At 39.4% G+C, this 16,941-nt stretch overlaps 2 protein-coding genes across 2 annotated transcripts; both read right to left on the reverse strand.

Moving 5' to 3' along the window:
* Positions 1-1,265: 1,265 nt before the first annotated feature.
* On the reverse strand, positions 1,266-4,994 carry LOC115918331 (GH3 domain-containing protein-like). The gene is made up of 3 exons (XM_030973860.1): positions 4,848-4,994; positions 3,772-3,899; positions 1,266-1,484 (listed from the first exon to the last, which is right to left on the reverse strand). The coding sequence occupies exons 1-3, from the start codon at positions 4,960-4,962 to the stop codon at positions 1,266-1,268; spliced, it is 462 nt and encodes a 153-aa protein (XP_030829720.1). The 5' UTR covers positions 4,963-4,994.
* Positions 4,995-8,414: 3,420 nt separating this feature from the next.
* LOC115919750 (4-substituted benzoates-glutamate ligase GH3.12-like) lies at positions 8,415-9,266 on the reverse strand. Its single transcript, XM_030973866.1, has one exon. The coding sequence runs from the start codon at positions 9,264-9,266 to the stop codon at positions 8,415-8,417; it is 852 nt and encodes a 283-aa protein (XP_030829726.1).
* Positions 9,267-16,941: the final 7,675 nt, after the last annotated feature.

Consider the following 16,941-nt stretch of genomic DNA (forward strand, 5'->3'; position numbering starts at 1 on the left):
TCTCTTTAAATTCTATATAAAAGAAAGAGAGAGAGGGAAAGTAATTTATTACGATATGAAACCAATCAAACGTTGAAGTTAGAAAAACCCCTAAATATGATCATTGTGAGAACATGAGCAATTGTGATAGTACAAGTTAATAACATAATAATGTCAACATATAAAGACCGCTAAAATGATTTATATATATCAAAGTAAGATTCAATACGTAAAAGGCACAACAGTTAACTACAAAGATAAAAACTTAATTACGAAAATACGAAACTACGAAGACGGTAGATTTTAGGGAAGCTCTTAATGTGTTGGAGCTTGGCGGATTAGCAGAGGAAGATAGTTCAAGAGGGTAGGAACGATTATGTACTTCCATTTTCGCCTTGAAAAAACAGACAAATATAAGCAAACTAAAGTAGTCCTAGAAATCAAATTCACACCTCGTAATTACACACATGACACAACGTGCAATGCATGGGAGTCAGATAAACCAGAACTTACTCGATTTTCATCAATATTTATCAATATCGATAGACCTACTATGCTAATGCCTTACTTCAAAACCTGAAGACTGCCTTAGATAGAAGATTAAATGTGGTTGAAAGAAAATTGTGTTCCTTTTAAACGATGCCCAAGAGCAGCTTTTTGAACTCTTTTTTTAGTCAGGGCAACCTTTTAAGAAAGAATTTTTTCGCGTCACCTGATCCTAAATTTATTTTTGAATGATTCATGTTGCATTACCCTGACACTCATGAAGTGCTAAGTACACAACATCTTGCGAAGTAAATGAAAATTCATGCAGTTTTCTGTACAGAGTAGATGGCAGAGGACCTCCAAGAAGAAGTCAGGGCAGCAGGCGCGGATCCAGGATTTCTTAGGGGAGGGGGCCCACCACCTTTTTTTTTTTTGCTCCCGAAAATTTGAAAATCGCGCCGGCCGAAAAGTCGCTCAGTGGGGGGGGGGGGGGGGGGGGGGGGGTAAGCGGATACTTTTTTTGTTTTTTGGAGTCCCAAAAAAAAATCGCAACGACTCAACCAGCCGAAAAGTCGCTCAGTGGGGGGGGGGGGGGGGGGGGGTAGTGAGCACATTTTTTTTTTTTTTTGGTCCTCGAAAATTTTAAAATTTGCACCCCCCCCCTTGAGCGCCAGGGGGGGGGGGCCCAACCCCCAAAAAGGTAAAAATCGCGTGATTTTACATGATTTTTTTCTCAAGGGGGGGGGGGGCCGCCCCCCCCCCCCCCCCCCCTGGATCCGCCACTGCAGGGCAGAGAGTGTCTACACCTCATGATCAAACATGAAGTTAAGGGTATCTACTGTGCGGAGCCTCTGAGGTACTTTATACTGGTTTGCCGTGGTGTTGGTCGTATTCAACACATACTGTTTCAAATCTTCAAACGTGCCGGGTTTCAGGATGTGAACACGAGGGTGTGAAATGGCGCCCTCTCTCCGCAGTCTCTCGTAGTCGCTGTTACGACCACGAAGCTCTGCGTCGATCTACCCATTGTAATAGAAAGAAAATGACAAAAGAAAACAATCCTAAATATCCTGAATCAATATAATCTCAGTTTTTGGACTTTCGGCTTTAGGGAACATTTTAGGAAACGGCGGGGGGGGGGGGTGGGGGAGGGGGGGGGGGGGGAGAGGGGGGATAAGAGGACACTTTTTTTTTTTTTTTGGTCTCGAAAATTGAAAATTTGACATTTGGCTCCGTTGGGGGGGGGGGGGTAATGTCTTTTTATAATTAAAAAAAAAAAATCCAAAGGGGGGGGGGGTGGGGTTTTTAGGGGTTATGGAGGGGTTTACACACATAAAAATACCAGAGGGGGGGTTAACCCCCAACCCCCCCCCCCCCCCCCCCCCCCCCCCCCCCCCCCCCCCCCCCCCCCCTGTGTACGCGCCTGTATGTGCGTCATACGACGCGTTTCGACGCGTTTTTACAAAAGAAGGTTTGTCGAAACAAAAGGAGGTTTGTCGTCAAACCTCCTTTGTGAATTTGGGCCCATATTTTGAGACCATACAGTAAAACCAAGTTGGCCAAACTCTGTGTTAATAGATGTCTCTGTTTTCAGATTTACGAATACTGCCATCCGCTGCTCACTGCGCACTATGCCTCAATAGGGACTTTTAGATACGCACGAAGACAATAGGTCTATGCTACGATCGACGTCCTTTTAATGCACTGCCTTGAATGGACGTCACACGTTTCAGTCCACTCAAATCTAAAAGTCCCTAATGACGTGCGGAAACTGGAAATCGCTCTTAAAATTAAAATAAATATAAATGGCGCGCAATTGAAAATATTTTACAACAATGGAAGAGAATGATGTCGGTAAAAAAAACACCTCCTTCAACAGGTTCCAAATGTACAGAACACGGCTTATGCCTATGTCACATATACACCGGGCCCCGTACGATTTTCCCTATCTGGCAGCTTGCCGTGGATTTCAGAGATCGTACGGGACTCTTCCGATTTTCATTTCTACGGCATGTGTGCTCATATATTCTGCGGCGCCCGGGAGGCGCCCGGTGACAATTTGGTCGAGTGAAAATGCAAGGCGCATGTAACGGTGCCGGTCGGGTGCCGTCCGGTAAGCGTAAGGACTCCGTCCGATGAACATGTGCACCCCATAGCTCCCGGGGCTCGGCCGGGGTTGCCAAGGTGCGCATACGGTGCACCACGGTCTGCCGTGCGGCGCACTGAACTATGTGTCCTCTGATATCCGCGCCTCTGTATTCAAATCTACGGTGTACATTGAGAATTAGCAGTAATAATGGTCACCGTCTCGAGCCTGACTACTAATTTCTCAGGAGTCCAAGGAGATGAGAGAAAAAGGAAAAACACCCCTTTTTAAAGCAATCTCCTGGTAAAAATTCAAATACACCCCCTTTTTTTTTTACATTTCTCGGGCCGGACTCTGTCGCACGAAAAGTACCCCTTTACCGGACATTTTGGTAACACGCATGCGGTCATTCCCTTCTCTGAGTGGGGGGGGGGGGGCGGGGCCTCACGGGCTCTTTACGGGCTCTCTACGGCCTAACGGTCAGATAAAAAACGCCGGGAGAATTGGGAGCAGCCAACTCAGCACCGAGACATGGTATAATCCTACATATACATGTAATCACAAAAACTAACAATGCATGATCCATCATATTAACAATTTTTCAGATATACCATGTAAACGCTGAATGCAAATGTGTATTTACATGCAAATAATAATGATTTTACCGAACTTAGGTATGGCCGATATAAAATAATGAAAGATTCACAGAAATAGATCTCTCTGCCGCCCCATCCCTCCCCCATTTGACCAACTCTATAGACTCCTACCGATTACTAAGTACTAGATGATGTCTTTAAGCCACTTTGGAGATTGAATTATTAGGCACTTAATACGAGAGGTCCCGGGTTCACTTATCATTGGACAAGGTATAATTTCACCCACTGCATCCAGCTACCTGGCAACGAGGCCTAACAAAACAAAAGATGTTGTATTGCCCTTTGCGACTGACCCAAAAATCTTGAAATCTACGGTCGGCTTTTTAAAATATTTTTTTTTTATGTTACCGTTTTTTAGGGAAAAAAATGTATTAAAGTATTTCGACCGACCGACCCATGTTTTGGCACCTAAAGGGCAATACAACATCTTTTTTGTTATAGCCTGATGGGCATAATGGTAGTTGCAGTGCAAGCAGGAATAGTAGTACTATTTTTATACGGCTACACTGGGTAAAGCTAACTAACAGGTATGCTAAGTAAGACCAACTCATTGGTACGACTTACCGAACTCATAATCTCATTGGATGCAAGCTCTACCGGCTCCTTCGTCTCTTTATTTTCGCCCGTGTTTCCTGCCTGGTGTAGCTCCAAGAAGATCACATAATACGGCATGTCTTCAGTCTCTTCGAATGCTAAACAAAGATAGATTGAATATCGAAGTCGAATGAGATTTAAAAGGAACGTACCATCGAAAGGATAATAATAAATGTATAAAAAACGGTAAAATCTGGAGAATTCGCTGACCATACGAATATACGCGGAGATTATACGTAGGAAATTTGATAGACCCGGTAGGAAGCAGAGTGTCCGATAGGATTTTAAAATAAACATCATTCTGTCATATGTTCCAAATCAGGGTTTATTTCTTTAATTTTTTCCTTTGGGGCCAAAAAAAAGTCTAAGACGCAATCCTCAAATAGAGTGTAAAATACCATGCCAGATATAGAGGTCTAAACATAGGATATGGTAGATGGGTTTCGTTGTATAATTCCCAGCGCACACTATATGATCGCCCTACTATCCAACTAGTTGATTAGCATAGTAGCATACCAATGCTTTAGCAGTCACGCAAAACAAACACTGGCAAATTAATATTTAATACAATCTGAGGACGTATACTATTATTTAGGTCTATTAGGAATAAATCATTGTCAAAATCATTCCATAACTTGGGGTAAAAATAATTATTCCACCATTATGACCAATGGACTTCGATCTTGGTCCAGGGGGCCTTTCAGAAGTGATTTATGCGGATAATGTACAGTGCTCAATGTGACCAGGGTCTCACCTTCCTGATGTGACATTACACCCCTAACCCGGCTTTAAACGTACCCTTTGATACTTATAAAGTATGAGTATCTCGTTTTATGACATTAGGGATGATGAAACATTTTGATGGCATTGTTTAGCCATATTAAACAAGATTAGAGATTAGGAAAAAGACAAACACTATTTTCTGACAAACAATGCATGTATACGTGCACCATGGATAAGAGACGAATAAATATAATTTTGATAGGAAACGTATGTAGTGCATAAACAGATGAAGTTCAAAGAATTTGTAAAAGCTAGGTTAAGACCTGGGGACGACTTCGGAATAAGTGTGCTCTCAGCCACTGCATACTCGACTAGCCCAACATCATTCCACTGCCCCACGGCCGACTGTAGTCCCGCTTTGAGAACGACCTGGTTCATCTTCTCATACCGCAAGTTCAAAATCAAGCCCATCCTGTGATAAAATGTTCATAAATTACAGGCAATTAGTTGTTGGTAGATTTTTCCCAGTATTCTAATTTTTTTCATATTGAATTAGAATGGATGCATTAGGGACGGTCTATGACACTTACCCCCTGGACATCAACCCCCCCCCCCCCCCGGATAACCACTACCCCATAGGACAACTACCCTCTATAGGGCAACAACCCTCTAGGACGATTATTCCCCCCCCCCCCGGGACAACTACCTCCCGGAAAATTACCCCCAAGACAACTACCCCCTAGGATAACTACCCCCTAGACAACTACCCCCGGACAACTATCCTAAGACGAATACCCCCGGACAATTACCCCCGGAAAAGTACCCCAGACAACTACCCCCTACGACAACTTCCCCCAGACAACTACCCCCTACGATAACCATCCTCTAGGACAACTACTCCCCCCAGGACAACTATCCTAGGAGGTAGTTGTCCGGTGGGTAGTTGTCCTTGGGTAGTTGTCCGGGGTAGTTGCCCTAGCGGAAGGTTGTCCCAGGGGTAGTTGTCTAGGGGCTAGTAGTCCGAGGATAGTTGTCCCGGGGGTAGTCGTCCTAGAGGATGGTTGCCCTAGGGGATAATTGTCCTAGGGGTAGTTGACGGGGGCGGTTATCCGGGGATTGGATGTCCAGGGGGTAGGTGTCCGGATACGATAAGGGACATCCCAGGGAAAGCAAACAGTTCTTGAGACGTTAATGAAAGTTCCATAAACGTTACAACGTCTACAGGACGTTTTTCAAAAATCACAATAATAATTTTATTATTTTATTTTATTATTACTCTAACAATTGCCACGTACCTATTCAAACCTTGGTGGAAAGTGCCAACAAAGTGGGTGGGATATCTAGTTTTTACGATTTAATAACTTCTTAATGAAATGATCATTTGACAGCAAAATGCGCCTCATGAAAATGTTATTACTCAAAATTGATGTATGTAAATTTGAATTAAATTGAATTAACTACCTTTGAGTAATCAAGGCCAGAATTTTAAAAAAGCAGGTTTGTTTCTTCTTCACATTCTAAACGTTTTAGGGGCAGCATCGCTTTGTTTAAAGGGCAGTTTGGTGGTTTCTCTTCAAGTTTGTGTTACATCCGTTTTTCGACAGAACATTTTGTGCGGCTTTTATAATTCTGTAATTTAAAGCTATAGCTCTTCCTTCTGACAAAATTCGGTCAATTGGGCTAACCAATGTTTAGAGACCATCTAACACCCCATCCCGACTTTTTTATTTTTTTTATTTTTTCGGGGGGGGGGGGGGGTGTCATTTGTTTGTGCTTTGCAATTTCCAGTCATATTACTTCCTACTGACAAAGGATGATTCGTGGGCTAGACGGGGTAAAATCTATCCAAATTTGGGTGTGTATGTTTTTTATTTATTTTTTTATTTTTTTTGGGGGGGGGGGGGGCTCTTGGGGCTTAATTCGACAGGTACGTTTCTCGAATTTGCACAGAAAATAAACGTTTGCATATCACTGCTTCTCTGATTTACGTGCTTTATTCAATGAAACTGTAAAATAACTTACAAGACCTAACAAATCGGAATCTGTGGGATAGTGACACTCACCGAAACATGAATTCGAATGTAGGACAATTGTAGTGATAGCCAGTTATCCGAATGACATCTCCTACTCTGTATCGATAGAGTCCACTGTCCTGGGTAAAGACGATCTCGTACTCCTGCCCGATCTCGAGTTCGTCAATCAAGAGCGTTTTCGGCTGACTCTCTTTCCTATGAAAAAGATGAGATTTAAAAAAAAACTTCAATTGCATAAGTTTTTTCAATATGTAGTTCAGTGCGTGCATGAAACACCCATCCGAATCCCCAAATGGTTACGATATTGTCTCTCTCTCTCTCTCTCTCTCTCTCTCTCACTCTACCATATTACCAATATCGTAACCATTTTTGTCCATGGGGTAATAACAGCCTACAGTGTTTGAATGTTTGGTGTACCACCCCGAAAAGTGAAAATAACCATGGGGACTGGGCAAATCAATATCACACACCCCCCTCTCTCTCTCTTTCTCTGTTTCTCCCTTTGTCTCTTTCTCATTCTACCCCATTACCAACATTGTTACCATTTTTGTCCGTGAGATAACAGCCTAAATGTTTGATGTGCCAGCGTAACAACATGGAAAAGATCAATAAGGTGAAGGGATGGGTGCGTGACTATCGATAAATATTTGGGAAATCTGGGAATCGATGTAAACAAAAATGGCGTTTATATGTCGGAAGAACTTGAATAGTTGGGGTGCATAAACCGTGTCTATTCTATTGGGCTGATCTTCGTATAGCCACTATCTAACAGTGACAAATCTAAAATTGAAATATACTCACGAGTCCTCAAGTCTGATGAACTCAAAGAAGGCCAAGTTGGTGCAAAACACCATGCTATGATTATCTTCATGGAACCATGGACAAATAGCGAGAATCATCCCCTCTGAGTTCCCGTATCCAATGCTCACGAACGGTATACCTGTACCGAAACATAGAATAGCGTAAATTTGCAGTCAAAGGGAAAGATGAAAATCGATGAAAGAATAGAATATTAGCGCAGAATTGTCTCAAAAAAAGGATTCCATTTCGAATGCCCTCGTTTTCGGGATTTCTGAAAGACTGAGTATGTATCTTTTCATTGTGATTAATACAAAACCTCAAAACGTATATTAAGTCTTATGTTCTACGTAATTAACCTTTCAAGAATACTTCTAGCTTCTTTCAGAATTTCAACCAATAATTTTAACATGATCTTAAATCATAATGATCATAATGATCACGAACCATATTTGGACATGGAGAAAATAGTGGCAAGGGAATTCGTATTGAATGATTACCAAAGACCTTCACTTCCCGACAGGCACACCAACGACAAGTTGTCCAGTTTAGGTTGCAGCCAAAAACCCATTGAGAAAGCTTTCAAATATCTCTAGAACCATATGCTCCCGGCCATGAAGGTTAACAGTGGCCGTGGTGGTGAAGTCAAGAATACATAACCACACAAGAGCAAGCAAATGTTTTCTTTAAAAAAATAAAAAAAAATATTTGCCTAATGCCATGCATATCTATATTTCAGACAAAAACTATTCATTTTCGATTAAACCAAAGAAGGGTGCAGTGACTCGACATTTGCCCCTACCCCGGGCTCTATTTCGTCAAAGGTATAGGGGTTAAGGTCAGGGTTAAGGTTGCAATTGTTTTTTAGGTTGGGTTTATGATTAGGGTGAGGGATGGATACAGTATTGGTCCAGAGTTGATGTTAGGAATTGGTGGAGGAATCGGTTGGTGGAGGAAATTGACTCGAAGCTATTGTCGCATGAGCAAGACTAATGCCGGCACTACCTATTGTAGATCCAATATGGTGCCTTCAAGCTAACACATCAATACAACTAAAGTTCATGAAATTAACCTTATTTGCCTACCTTCTGCATATTTTGCCTTGACATCAGGCCAAATTCCAGTATTATCTACGGCGGCTAGCACCTCAAGGTTTGGCCACACCCTTTTCATGATACCGTTAAAACCTTTCTCGAACTGCCTTCTCAGCTCGCCCGCCCTCTCCGGGTGACCTCCGCCAAGAGCCTGTTCAAGTGATGATCTGATGTCAGCATCGTCGAACTTAACCTTCTCAGTGATTGTTCCATGCTCGATATCATCCACAATGTCCTCCCAACATTGCTCAAGTTTCTTCATCAAAGTATCAATGCCGCCTATAAACGTGCCACAGAATACACCAGTGTTTGGATCGAGGAGAGCAAAAAGAAGGTGGATGTAATTTGCTTCGTTGAAGGATTGAATGCGAAAACCCGAAGGCGGTGTGGTATAACAGGATGCCATGAAGCCATCTTCATATAAAGACATGGCAGACCTGATACTCCCTCCGTTCTTAGCTCTAGACATTACTGGCTGGACGTAGTGAAATAACTTTTTCTGAAGCATCCCCAGACGTGGACAGAGTTCGTGCAGATGGGTATATAGAACATCCATAATACTTGTTAAAAGATACCTGTGATCTCTCTGTGGGAAATACTTTGAGGGACCTGTCGTACCTGAGGTCTGTACAAATGCATTCGGAATCACCTGGGTCATCACACCTTGCTCTCCAGCCATTACCCGTTCGACATAAGGTTTGTAATCTTCATAGGTCGTCAACGAATGACGTTTTCGGAACTCCTCTGCGCTTACGATGTTCTTGAGCTTGAACTTCCTTCCGTAGTCTGTATCCCCATTCTCCTTGAGAACTCTCATGAGAAACTGATCCTGAGCATATCGAGGGTTCTTCCAAGCTGTCTTTAGTTGACGAAGGTAATACTTTCCCCTTATGTAAGACGTGCCTGCGAAGTACAGATGATTCAGAACCGATATGACTCCCTGCTTAGGAGATGGGTGGAGGGTCAGAATCCACAAGAACAGGACAGAGATGCAGAACGCAACAACAGCAAGGAATCCTGAATAATTAACAAATCAACAAATCAACATAAAAAATTAACAAATCAACATAAAAAAATAACAAATCACCTAAAAAAATTCCAGCCAGCTTTCTTAGAGTTCATGTAAAAGTCAAAGTTTAAATGTAGTGTTTCCCTTTTGCAGCCAACATTAAATTCTGTAAAACTTTGCAGGAATTAAGAATATGCCACGTAATGTTCTGTCTGTGTAATTTAAACGTTAGTAGTGTCCTAGTATTCAAATTATGCAAGGAATCCCTTTTATTTTCTAGACTTCACTGTCAGACACTATTGAGTGACCAACTGACTTCTTTTTTTCTTTGGTAATAACATACATGAAATTAGCTGTAAAGGATACATGACCATTTGTCCACATCAATAACTCACTTCTTGTAATGGCCAAAATTTAGCTGATTGAATCTTTGCGCGGCACAAAACGTACGACTATTCGGTACGAGGGTCTGAAAACAGATCTGCATGTAACGCTCCAAAATGTTGACGGCAAACTGTTATCGTCTTTACATCTTAAAAATTAATGCTTTAAAATGTTTTCGTATCCATTCTCGTTTGCTTTTCACTATTCATTCTGCTGGCAGTCATTTGGCACTTTTTCAAGGTTTAAAAGTTGGATTACAATTATAGACCTACTGTTTATACGACCAGGGTCTTATTCGTTATAAGGAGTCTTCGTGAACTGCAGATAATTATATTTTGATATATTATCTTTGGCTCAGCACTATTGATCGAATGTCCACGAGACCCTTGTGAAATGAGCAAATTTGTTTTATAAACTGGCGGTCACGTACAGAAAGACATTCTTTTTCGGGAGCTAATGAACTTTGTTTAAAATGGAACTCTCGAACTTCAAGGTGTCTAAAATAAATCAAAAAACAAGGAGGTTTCTATTGGCAAAATCTTTAAAAAATCTTTTAACTATCCTTAGTAAGACTTCGTAGGTAGCGATGTCATTGTATCTCCTAAAATTTGTGTGAACTTTAGAGGATTTAAGCAAATACTACAGAGTTACGTTTGTTTTAGAAGACCTTGTATTTTCAGACGTTATACAGACAGCGTATTGCATAACATCCTTGCAAAATATAAGAGGAAAATACATGTTGCCTGACAATGTTGTGGTAATTCTTCAATTTAAATCCGATTCTCATCACAACAGGATGTTTGATGAATATTGTGTACACTAAAAGGAGATTTAGTATCCAAGTTTTATCGAGGGCATGGTGATCATATCAAATATAATTGAATAAGTAGATTCTTAAAGGGTAGACCTTTTTTCATACATGTACAATGCTTGGTTGTTTCCTTCAGTATATTATTCACGTTAAGGTTGAAATATCAGTTGAAGAAGAAACTAAATCATCATGCAGGGACATCAAACGTGAATTCATAACAATTCCGGTCCATACTCCAACAACAGCACCTATACAATTTCATTAAATTAGTTTAATACTGGTTAATAATAGAGATATTATCTCTCTCTCTCTCTCTCACTTTCTTTCTTTCTCCCTTTTGATTTAAATTGTAGACACCCCTAAAATATTTATATTCCTTGTAAATCAGTCTTTTAAAGTTTGATTGAGACTGAAACAAAATTGATATCGATTTCTGAAATTTCTTTCACTTACCAAACCATACTGATTTCGAACTTCCGAATGATGTGATTGTTGTTTGGTAAGCTGACCAGGCTGCCATCGCACCACAAATCACCGAAATTATAAGTAACTTTGAAGTAAGCATTGTAGACTATGCTGCCTTAACTCACTACCTTCTGAATCGGTTTATAATATATGTCTCGTATTTCTAGACCGGCTGTTATTTCTTGGCTGTAATGCCGACGAATTTATCATAAAAGCAGAAGATAGAAGGTAGCCGAGTTTTGCCAGTCAGTTCCTTTACATTGGAAGCTAACATTAACTCGGATGAAATCGCGACTGAAGAATATATAGCGATACAACTTTTATCTGTGCATCTAGCGATAAATCTATATCAAATATAGACATAACCCTTTAGTATCAGAGTAAAGTCAATAAATGTAAGTTTAGGAAAGCACGAGGATCGGGAGTGATGTATTATGTGACATGGCACCGAATATCAAACGTGTGCAATGTTTGATATTATCATAAGTATAATTTAACTTGATTTATCAAGTGACAGGAAAGCTGGAACAATAGACCTATATAAGCCGATAAATCGATGGAGCATAATTTGTATTCAAAGATCCTTAAATGTTGTCGGTAAATTTGTTACTTTTTCAGAAATCATTGCAGTATTTTCCCACCGACAACTCTACTAACATTGATTTCCAGCAAAAAGAAATATCGCCAAGATAGCCGGAACATTAATTTTTATTTCATTTTAAGCGTTGCTTTACTGTTGATTATCAACAAATTTCAAAATGGAAATATGTCGTAAAATTAGTCGTAAAATTAGTTATAAAATTTCGTCCAACTTCTAAAAGTTCATCTACATCTACTTCGACGACACCCCCATTGAAATTGCAGATCAAGCATTTATATTTTCATTGAACAAGGTAATGAGATCAAAGTCCATGAAGTGATTTTGCTTAAGATATGAACTATAATGTCTATATAGAGTGTGGGTTGATAAAGAAATAAAGGGGGGGGGTGGTGTATTCACACCAAAATCTCAACTAGAATTGCTGAAATATACCATAATGTTATGAAAGTTGATAAAATCGTCTTTAATTGGATAGGCCATCAAAATGCAATCACAGATGACCGAGCACTCGCCATCTTCGTAAAGCATGCAAAATTTGCCTTTGCCCGAATTTTGGTTGATTCGTGTTCTGGCACCCGTTTTACAAAGCCTTTTTTCAATGACAAATGACACAAATCAGTGACAAATCTGTAGCTAACCAATCAGAAGCAAGGATTTCAGTAGCTTATAACACAAGTTGTCATTTGTCACTGAAGACAAGTATTGTGAAACGCCCCCCAGGGGTTGCTCTCATCATGTGCGAGTTCCATTTAGAAAGTCAAACCTTGCAAAGTTGCACTGACCACCAATATTTACTCATAAATAAATTAAGCAAATGCAAATTTTGACATTAATCGGTAAAAAAAATTGCAACCGTTTAGCTCTCCAGGCCAGATTTTATTGATCAAGTTGACTAACTTAAATAGATCACCACAGGCTACAAGAGGGACTTTTAGATTTGCACGTCGACAGCTTTGACTGCAACGTGTGACGTCATTTTAAGGCACTGCGCATGCATCACGTCGTCTCAGTCGGCGATCGAGAATGCGTCAACCTTGATTTTCCTAAATGTAGTACAGTACTAGTATATGCCGCGTGCGCATAAAATATACAGTTCCTCAGGTAGACAAAGGAACATCCCTTCCTTGCTATTATGTGTAGAACAGGTGTCACATGCATATTCACCTGTTCTACACATTTTTACATAATAGCAGTGAAGGGATGTTCTATACCACAGCAATAGGCCATTTTCGTAATGTAACCAAATTTAATGCATAAGTCTTTGTGAAGTGCCTCAATACAAATTATTTCATTCACCTGATAGGAGTAATAGTATTTCAATAGTCAGAATGCAACTGCATATATTTAGTGTTGCTAGGTAGGTCAAGCCATCATGTTGTCCAACCTGGCAACAATTAATGTATGCAGTTCGTTGTTGAGGGTAGAATGAGGAACTGTATATTTTGTCCTCTTTCGTTGTCCGTCATGTTCATAGTGTACTTACTGCATGCATGTATATCGCCGAGTGCAATCTAAAATATTTCTAATTGTAGTCAACATGGGCAGTTGAGTACGTTGACACGCATGATCAGTAGGCGTTCGTCGTGTTCTCGTCTACTCAATCTAAAAGTCCCTATTATCAGTATACTTTACTTAATCTAGATAAACTAATGGAAACTACATTTAGGATTAACACTGTATACCGAATCGTTAAAATTATGACACATTACAGTCGAAGTGACCATAGAGGTACGGCTACGAGGGAACGGACTTCTTATGCTCGACCATCAACTTTCCAGTTACATTTTCCGAGAAGGTTCATAATTCCGAAATTGAATTAGGGATCGTAATTTGAAATTAGTTAGGGTTCATTATTCTTAGGTTCATATTTGCGACAATGCCTTCGAACCCTGTATCCCTTTTTTTCCAGGAAAACGAACAATCGGAATACCGAAACAAGTATTGGGAATCATGAGCCCTTTTTCTGAAGTATGATTAGATTTGCACGTCGACAGCTTTGACTGCAACGTATGACGTCATTTTAAGACACTGCGCATGCGTCATGTCGTCTCAGTCGGCGATCGAGAATGCGTCAACCTTGATTTTCCTAAATCTAGTACGGTAGGCCCTACTAGTATGCCGCGTGCGCATAAAATATACAGTTCCTCAGGTAGACAAAGGAATATCCCTGCTATTATGTAACAATGTGTAGAACAGGTGTCACATGCATATTCACCTGTTCTACACATTTTTACATAATAGCAGTGAAGGGATGTTCTTTTGTCTACCACAGCAATTTTTGAGGGTAAAATGAGGAACTGTATATTTTGTCCTCTTTCTTTGTCCGTCAAGTTCATAGTGTTACTTCCTGCATGCATGTATATCGTCGAGTGCAATCTAATAGGCCATTTTTGTAATGTAACCAAATTTAATGCATAAGTCTTTGTGAAGTGCCTCAATACAGATTATTCTATTCACCTGATAAGAATAATAGTATTTCAATAGACAGAATCTGAACTGCATACATTAGTTGTTGCCGGGTTGGACAAACATTATGGCTTGACCTACCTAGCAACACTTAATATATGCAGTTGCCTTCTGACTATTGAAATACTATTATTCCTAACGGGTGAACGAAATAATTTGTATTAAGGCACTTCACAAAGACTTATGCATTAAATTTGGTTACATTACGAAATGGCCTATTGTAGTCAACATGGGCAGTTGAGTACGTTGACACGCATGATCATTCGGCGTTCGTCGTGTTCTCTCGTCCACTCAATCTAAAAGTCCCTATTTTGTGATTTTCACGTCCGTCGCCCTTTCGCGGGGTCTTTGCCGCTACTATACATTATATACTTGATAGATTGAACGATATGCGTATGCACATTATAAATGTTTATTAATTGAAACACGCACCGCCTAGTGAATACACACAAATACAAACATACAATACTAGCTGTCTTTGTAAAATACACTGCCTTTAATTGATAATAATTGATACTGATTATAATTGATTACCAGCTTTACATTAAATATGCAATAGGTATACTGAAATAGATAGTTATTATAAACACAATGAAATTTATAACTTGTACTCGCAATTCCTTCTCCATCTTTAAATTGTTTCTTGTCTTGTTATCATTATAACAAATATTCGAATTCCAACTTTCTACATCATTATGAATAATTCAATGGTCAATGACAAACGTGTGCATGTGTAACTTTATTATAATAAGCAACTGTATACAAAACAGCTTTTGCCGGTTTCTTATTTCTAAGACCTAAGTAGCCCACAGCAAATACGTCATAACACAATTCTATGCTTTTAATTCAGTATTTATTGTAAATCTAAACAAAGAAGAAAACGAACAAGAACAAGAAGAAAAAGAACAACAATATTAATACAAAATTATAATAATAATGATAATAATTACAATTTTTTTTAAAGTAACAATTAAAAATCAATGATAATAAGAATAATAATAATAAGTTTTTTTTTCAACATTAAAGATGAATTTGTGAAGCACATAATAAAGTGTAGAGTCTCTTTAAGTGAGTAAGAAAACAAACAGCCCACAGCAAATACATAACATAATTCTATGCTTTTAATTCACTAATTATTCTAAATCTACACACTTCTTAGGCACACCCAGTATATAACAGTTTTTAAATTGGGAACGCTTTCATTTGGGACCATTGATAAGAAGAATGCTCATAAGCATCTTTTTATCTCCTCATAACTCATTCTTCTCTTTATATTTCATTTAAAAGAAAGAAAGAGAGGAAGTAATTCGATCATTACGATATAAATGACATAAATCCAATCAAACGTTAGGATTAGGAAATCCCCCTAAACATGATCATTATGGGACCATGAGAAATAGTAAAAGTACAAGTTAATATTAAACGAAACATTTCAACTTAGTGACCGCTAAAATGATTTATACATAAAAAAAAAGTAAGATTCCATTCGTAAAAGGCACAACAGTTGGGCCAACTTTTGAAGCTCGCTATCCATAACACGTGACAAAATGAATAGCGGTCCTTTATGAATAGCGGCTCTTATAAATAAAGAGCAAACCATAGACAATTTACCTCGCTATTCATAAGGACCGTCTTTCATAAGGACCGCTATTCGTAAGGACCGCTATCCATAACGCGAGGCTCAGTGTATACCGGTATTTTATAAACAGCGGTCCTTATGAATAGCGAACAGACAAACATAAAGATTAAGATTTAATTACGAAAATACGAAGACGGTAGATTTTAGGAAAGCTCTTAACGTGTTGGAGCCTGGCGGATTAGCAGAGAAAGATTAGTTCAAGAGGGTAGGAACGACTTCCATTGCTTTATCGCGTTGGAATAAAATATAAACAAACTAGTTTCCTAAAAATCAAATAACACATACGAGACAATGTACAATGCAAGGGAGTCAGATAGACCAGAACTTACTCGATTTTCCTCGATATTGAACAATATTTATCAATATTGATAGACCTACTATGCTAATAGGGACTGTTAGATTTTCGTGGACTGATACGTGTGATGTCCATTCAAGGCAGTGCATTAAAAGGACGTCGATCGTAGCAATCCACGTTGTCGTTTTGCAAATCTAAAAGTCCCTATTGCCTCACTTCGGAAACCTGAAGACTGCCTTAGATAGAAGATGAAATGTGGTTAAGAGAAAATTGTTTTCCTTTTAAACGATGCCCATAAGCAGCGCGGCGTTTTCCCACCTTTTGTTTAGTCACGGCAACCTTTTAAGAAAATTAATTTTTCGGGTCACCCTCAATCCCTAAATTTGCCAGATGATTCATTTTGCATGACCCTGACACTAAAGAAGTGCTATGTACATATGTACATGCGAGAGAGCGAAGCGAACGTGAAAAAAAGACAATGACACTTTTAATATGGTAACAGTTTTTACATGGGCGTAATTGTTTCTAAATTTTGCGAGCGAGCGAAGCGAGCGAGAAAAACATAATGACACTTTTAATATGGTAACATTTTTTTGCATGGGAATAGTTGTTTCTAAAAACATAATGACACTTAATATGGTTACATTTTTTACTTTATATTCTACAAATAAGATAAAATATAGAATCACGTGTGCGGGTACCTCACTGCCGAATACATAAATACACAAATCATTATGTGTGGTCACCTCAATGCACAAATATAAGGATATCCTGTTATCCTGTGTCAAAAGATTGCGAGCGAGTGAAGCGCATGGGTAAACA

The sequence above is a fragment of the Strongylocentrotus purpuratus genome, unplaced genomic scaffold (assembly GCF_000002235.5).
Source record: "Strongylocentrotus purpuratus isolate Spur 01 unplaced genomic scaffold, Spur_5.0 spur5_contig_866, whole genome shotgun sequence".
NCBI classification, from domain to species: Eukaryota; Metazoa; Echinodermata; class Echinoidea; order Camarodonta; family Strongylocentrotidae; genus Strongylocentrotus; species Strongylocentrotus purpuratus.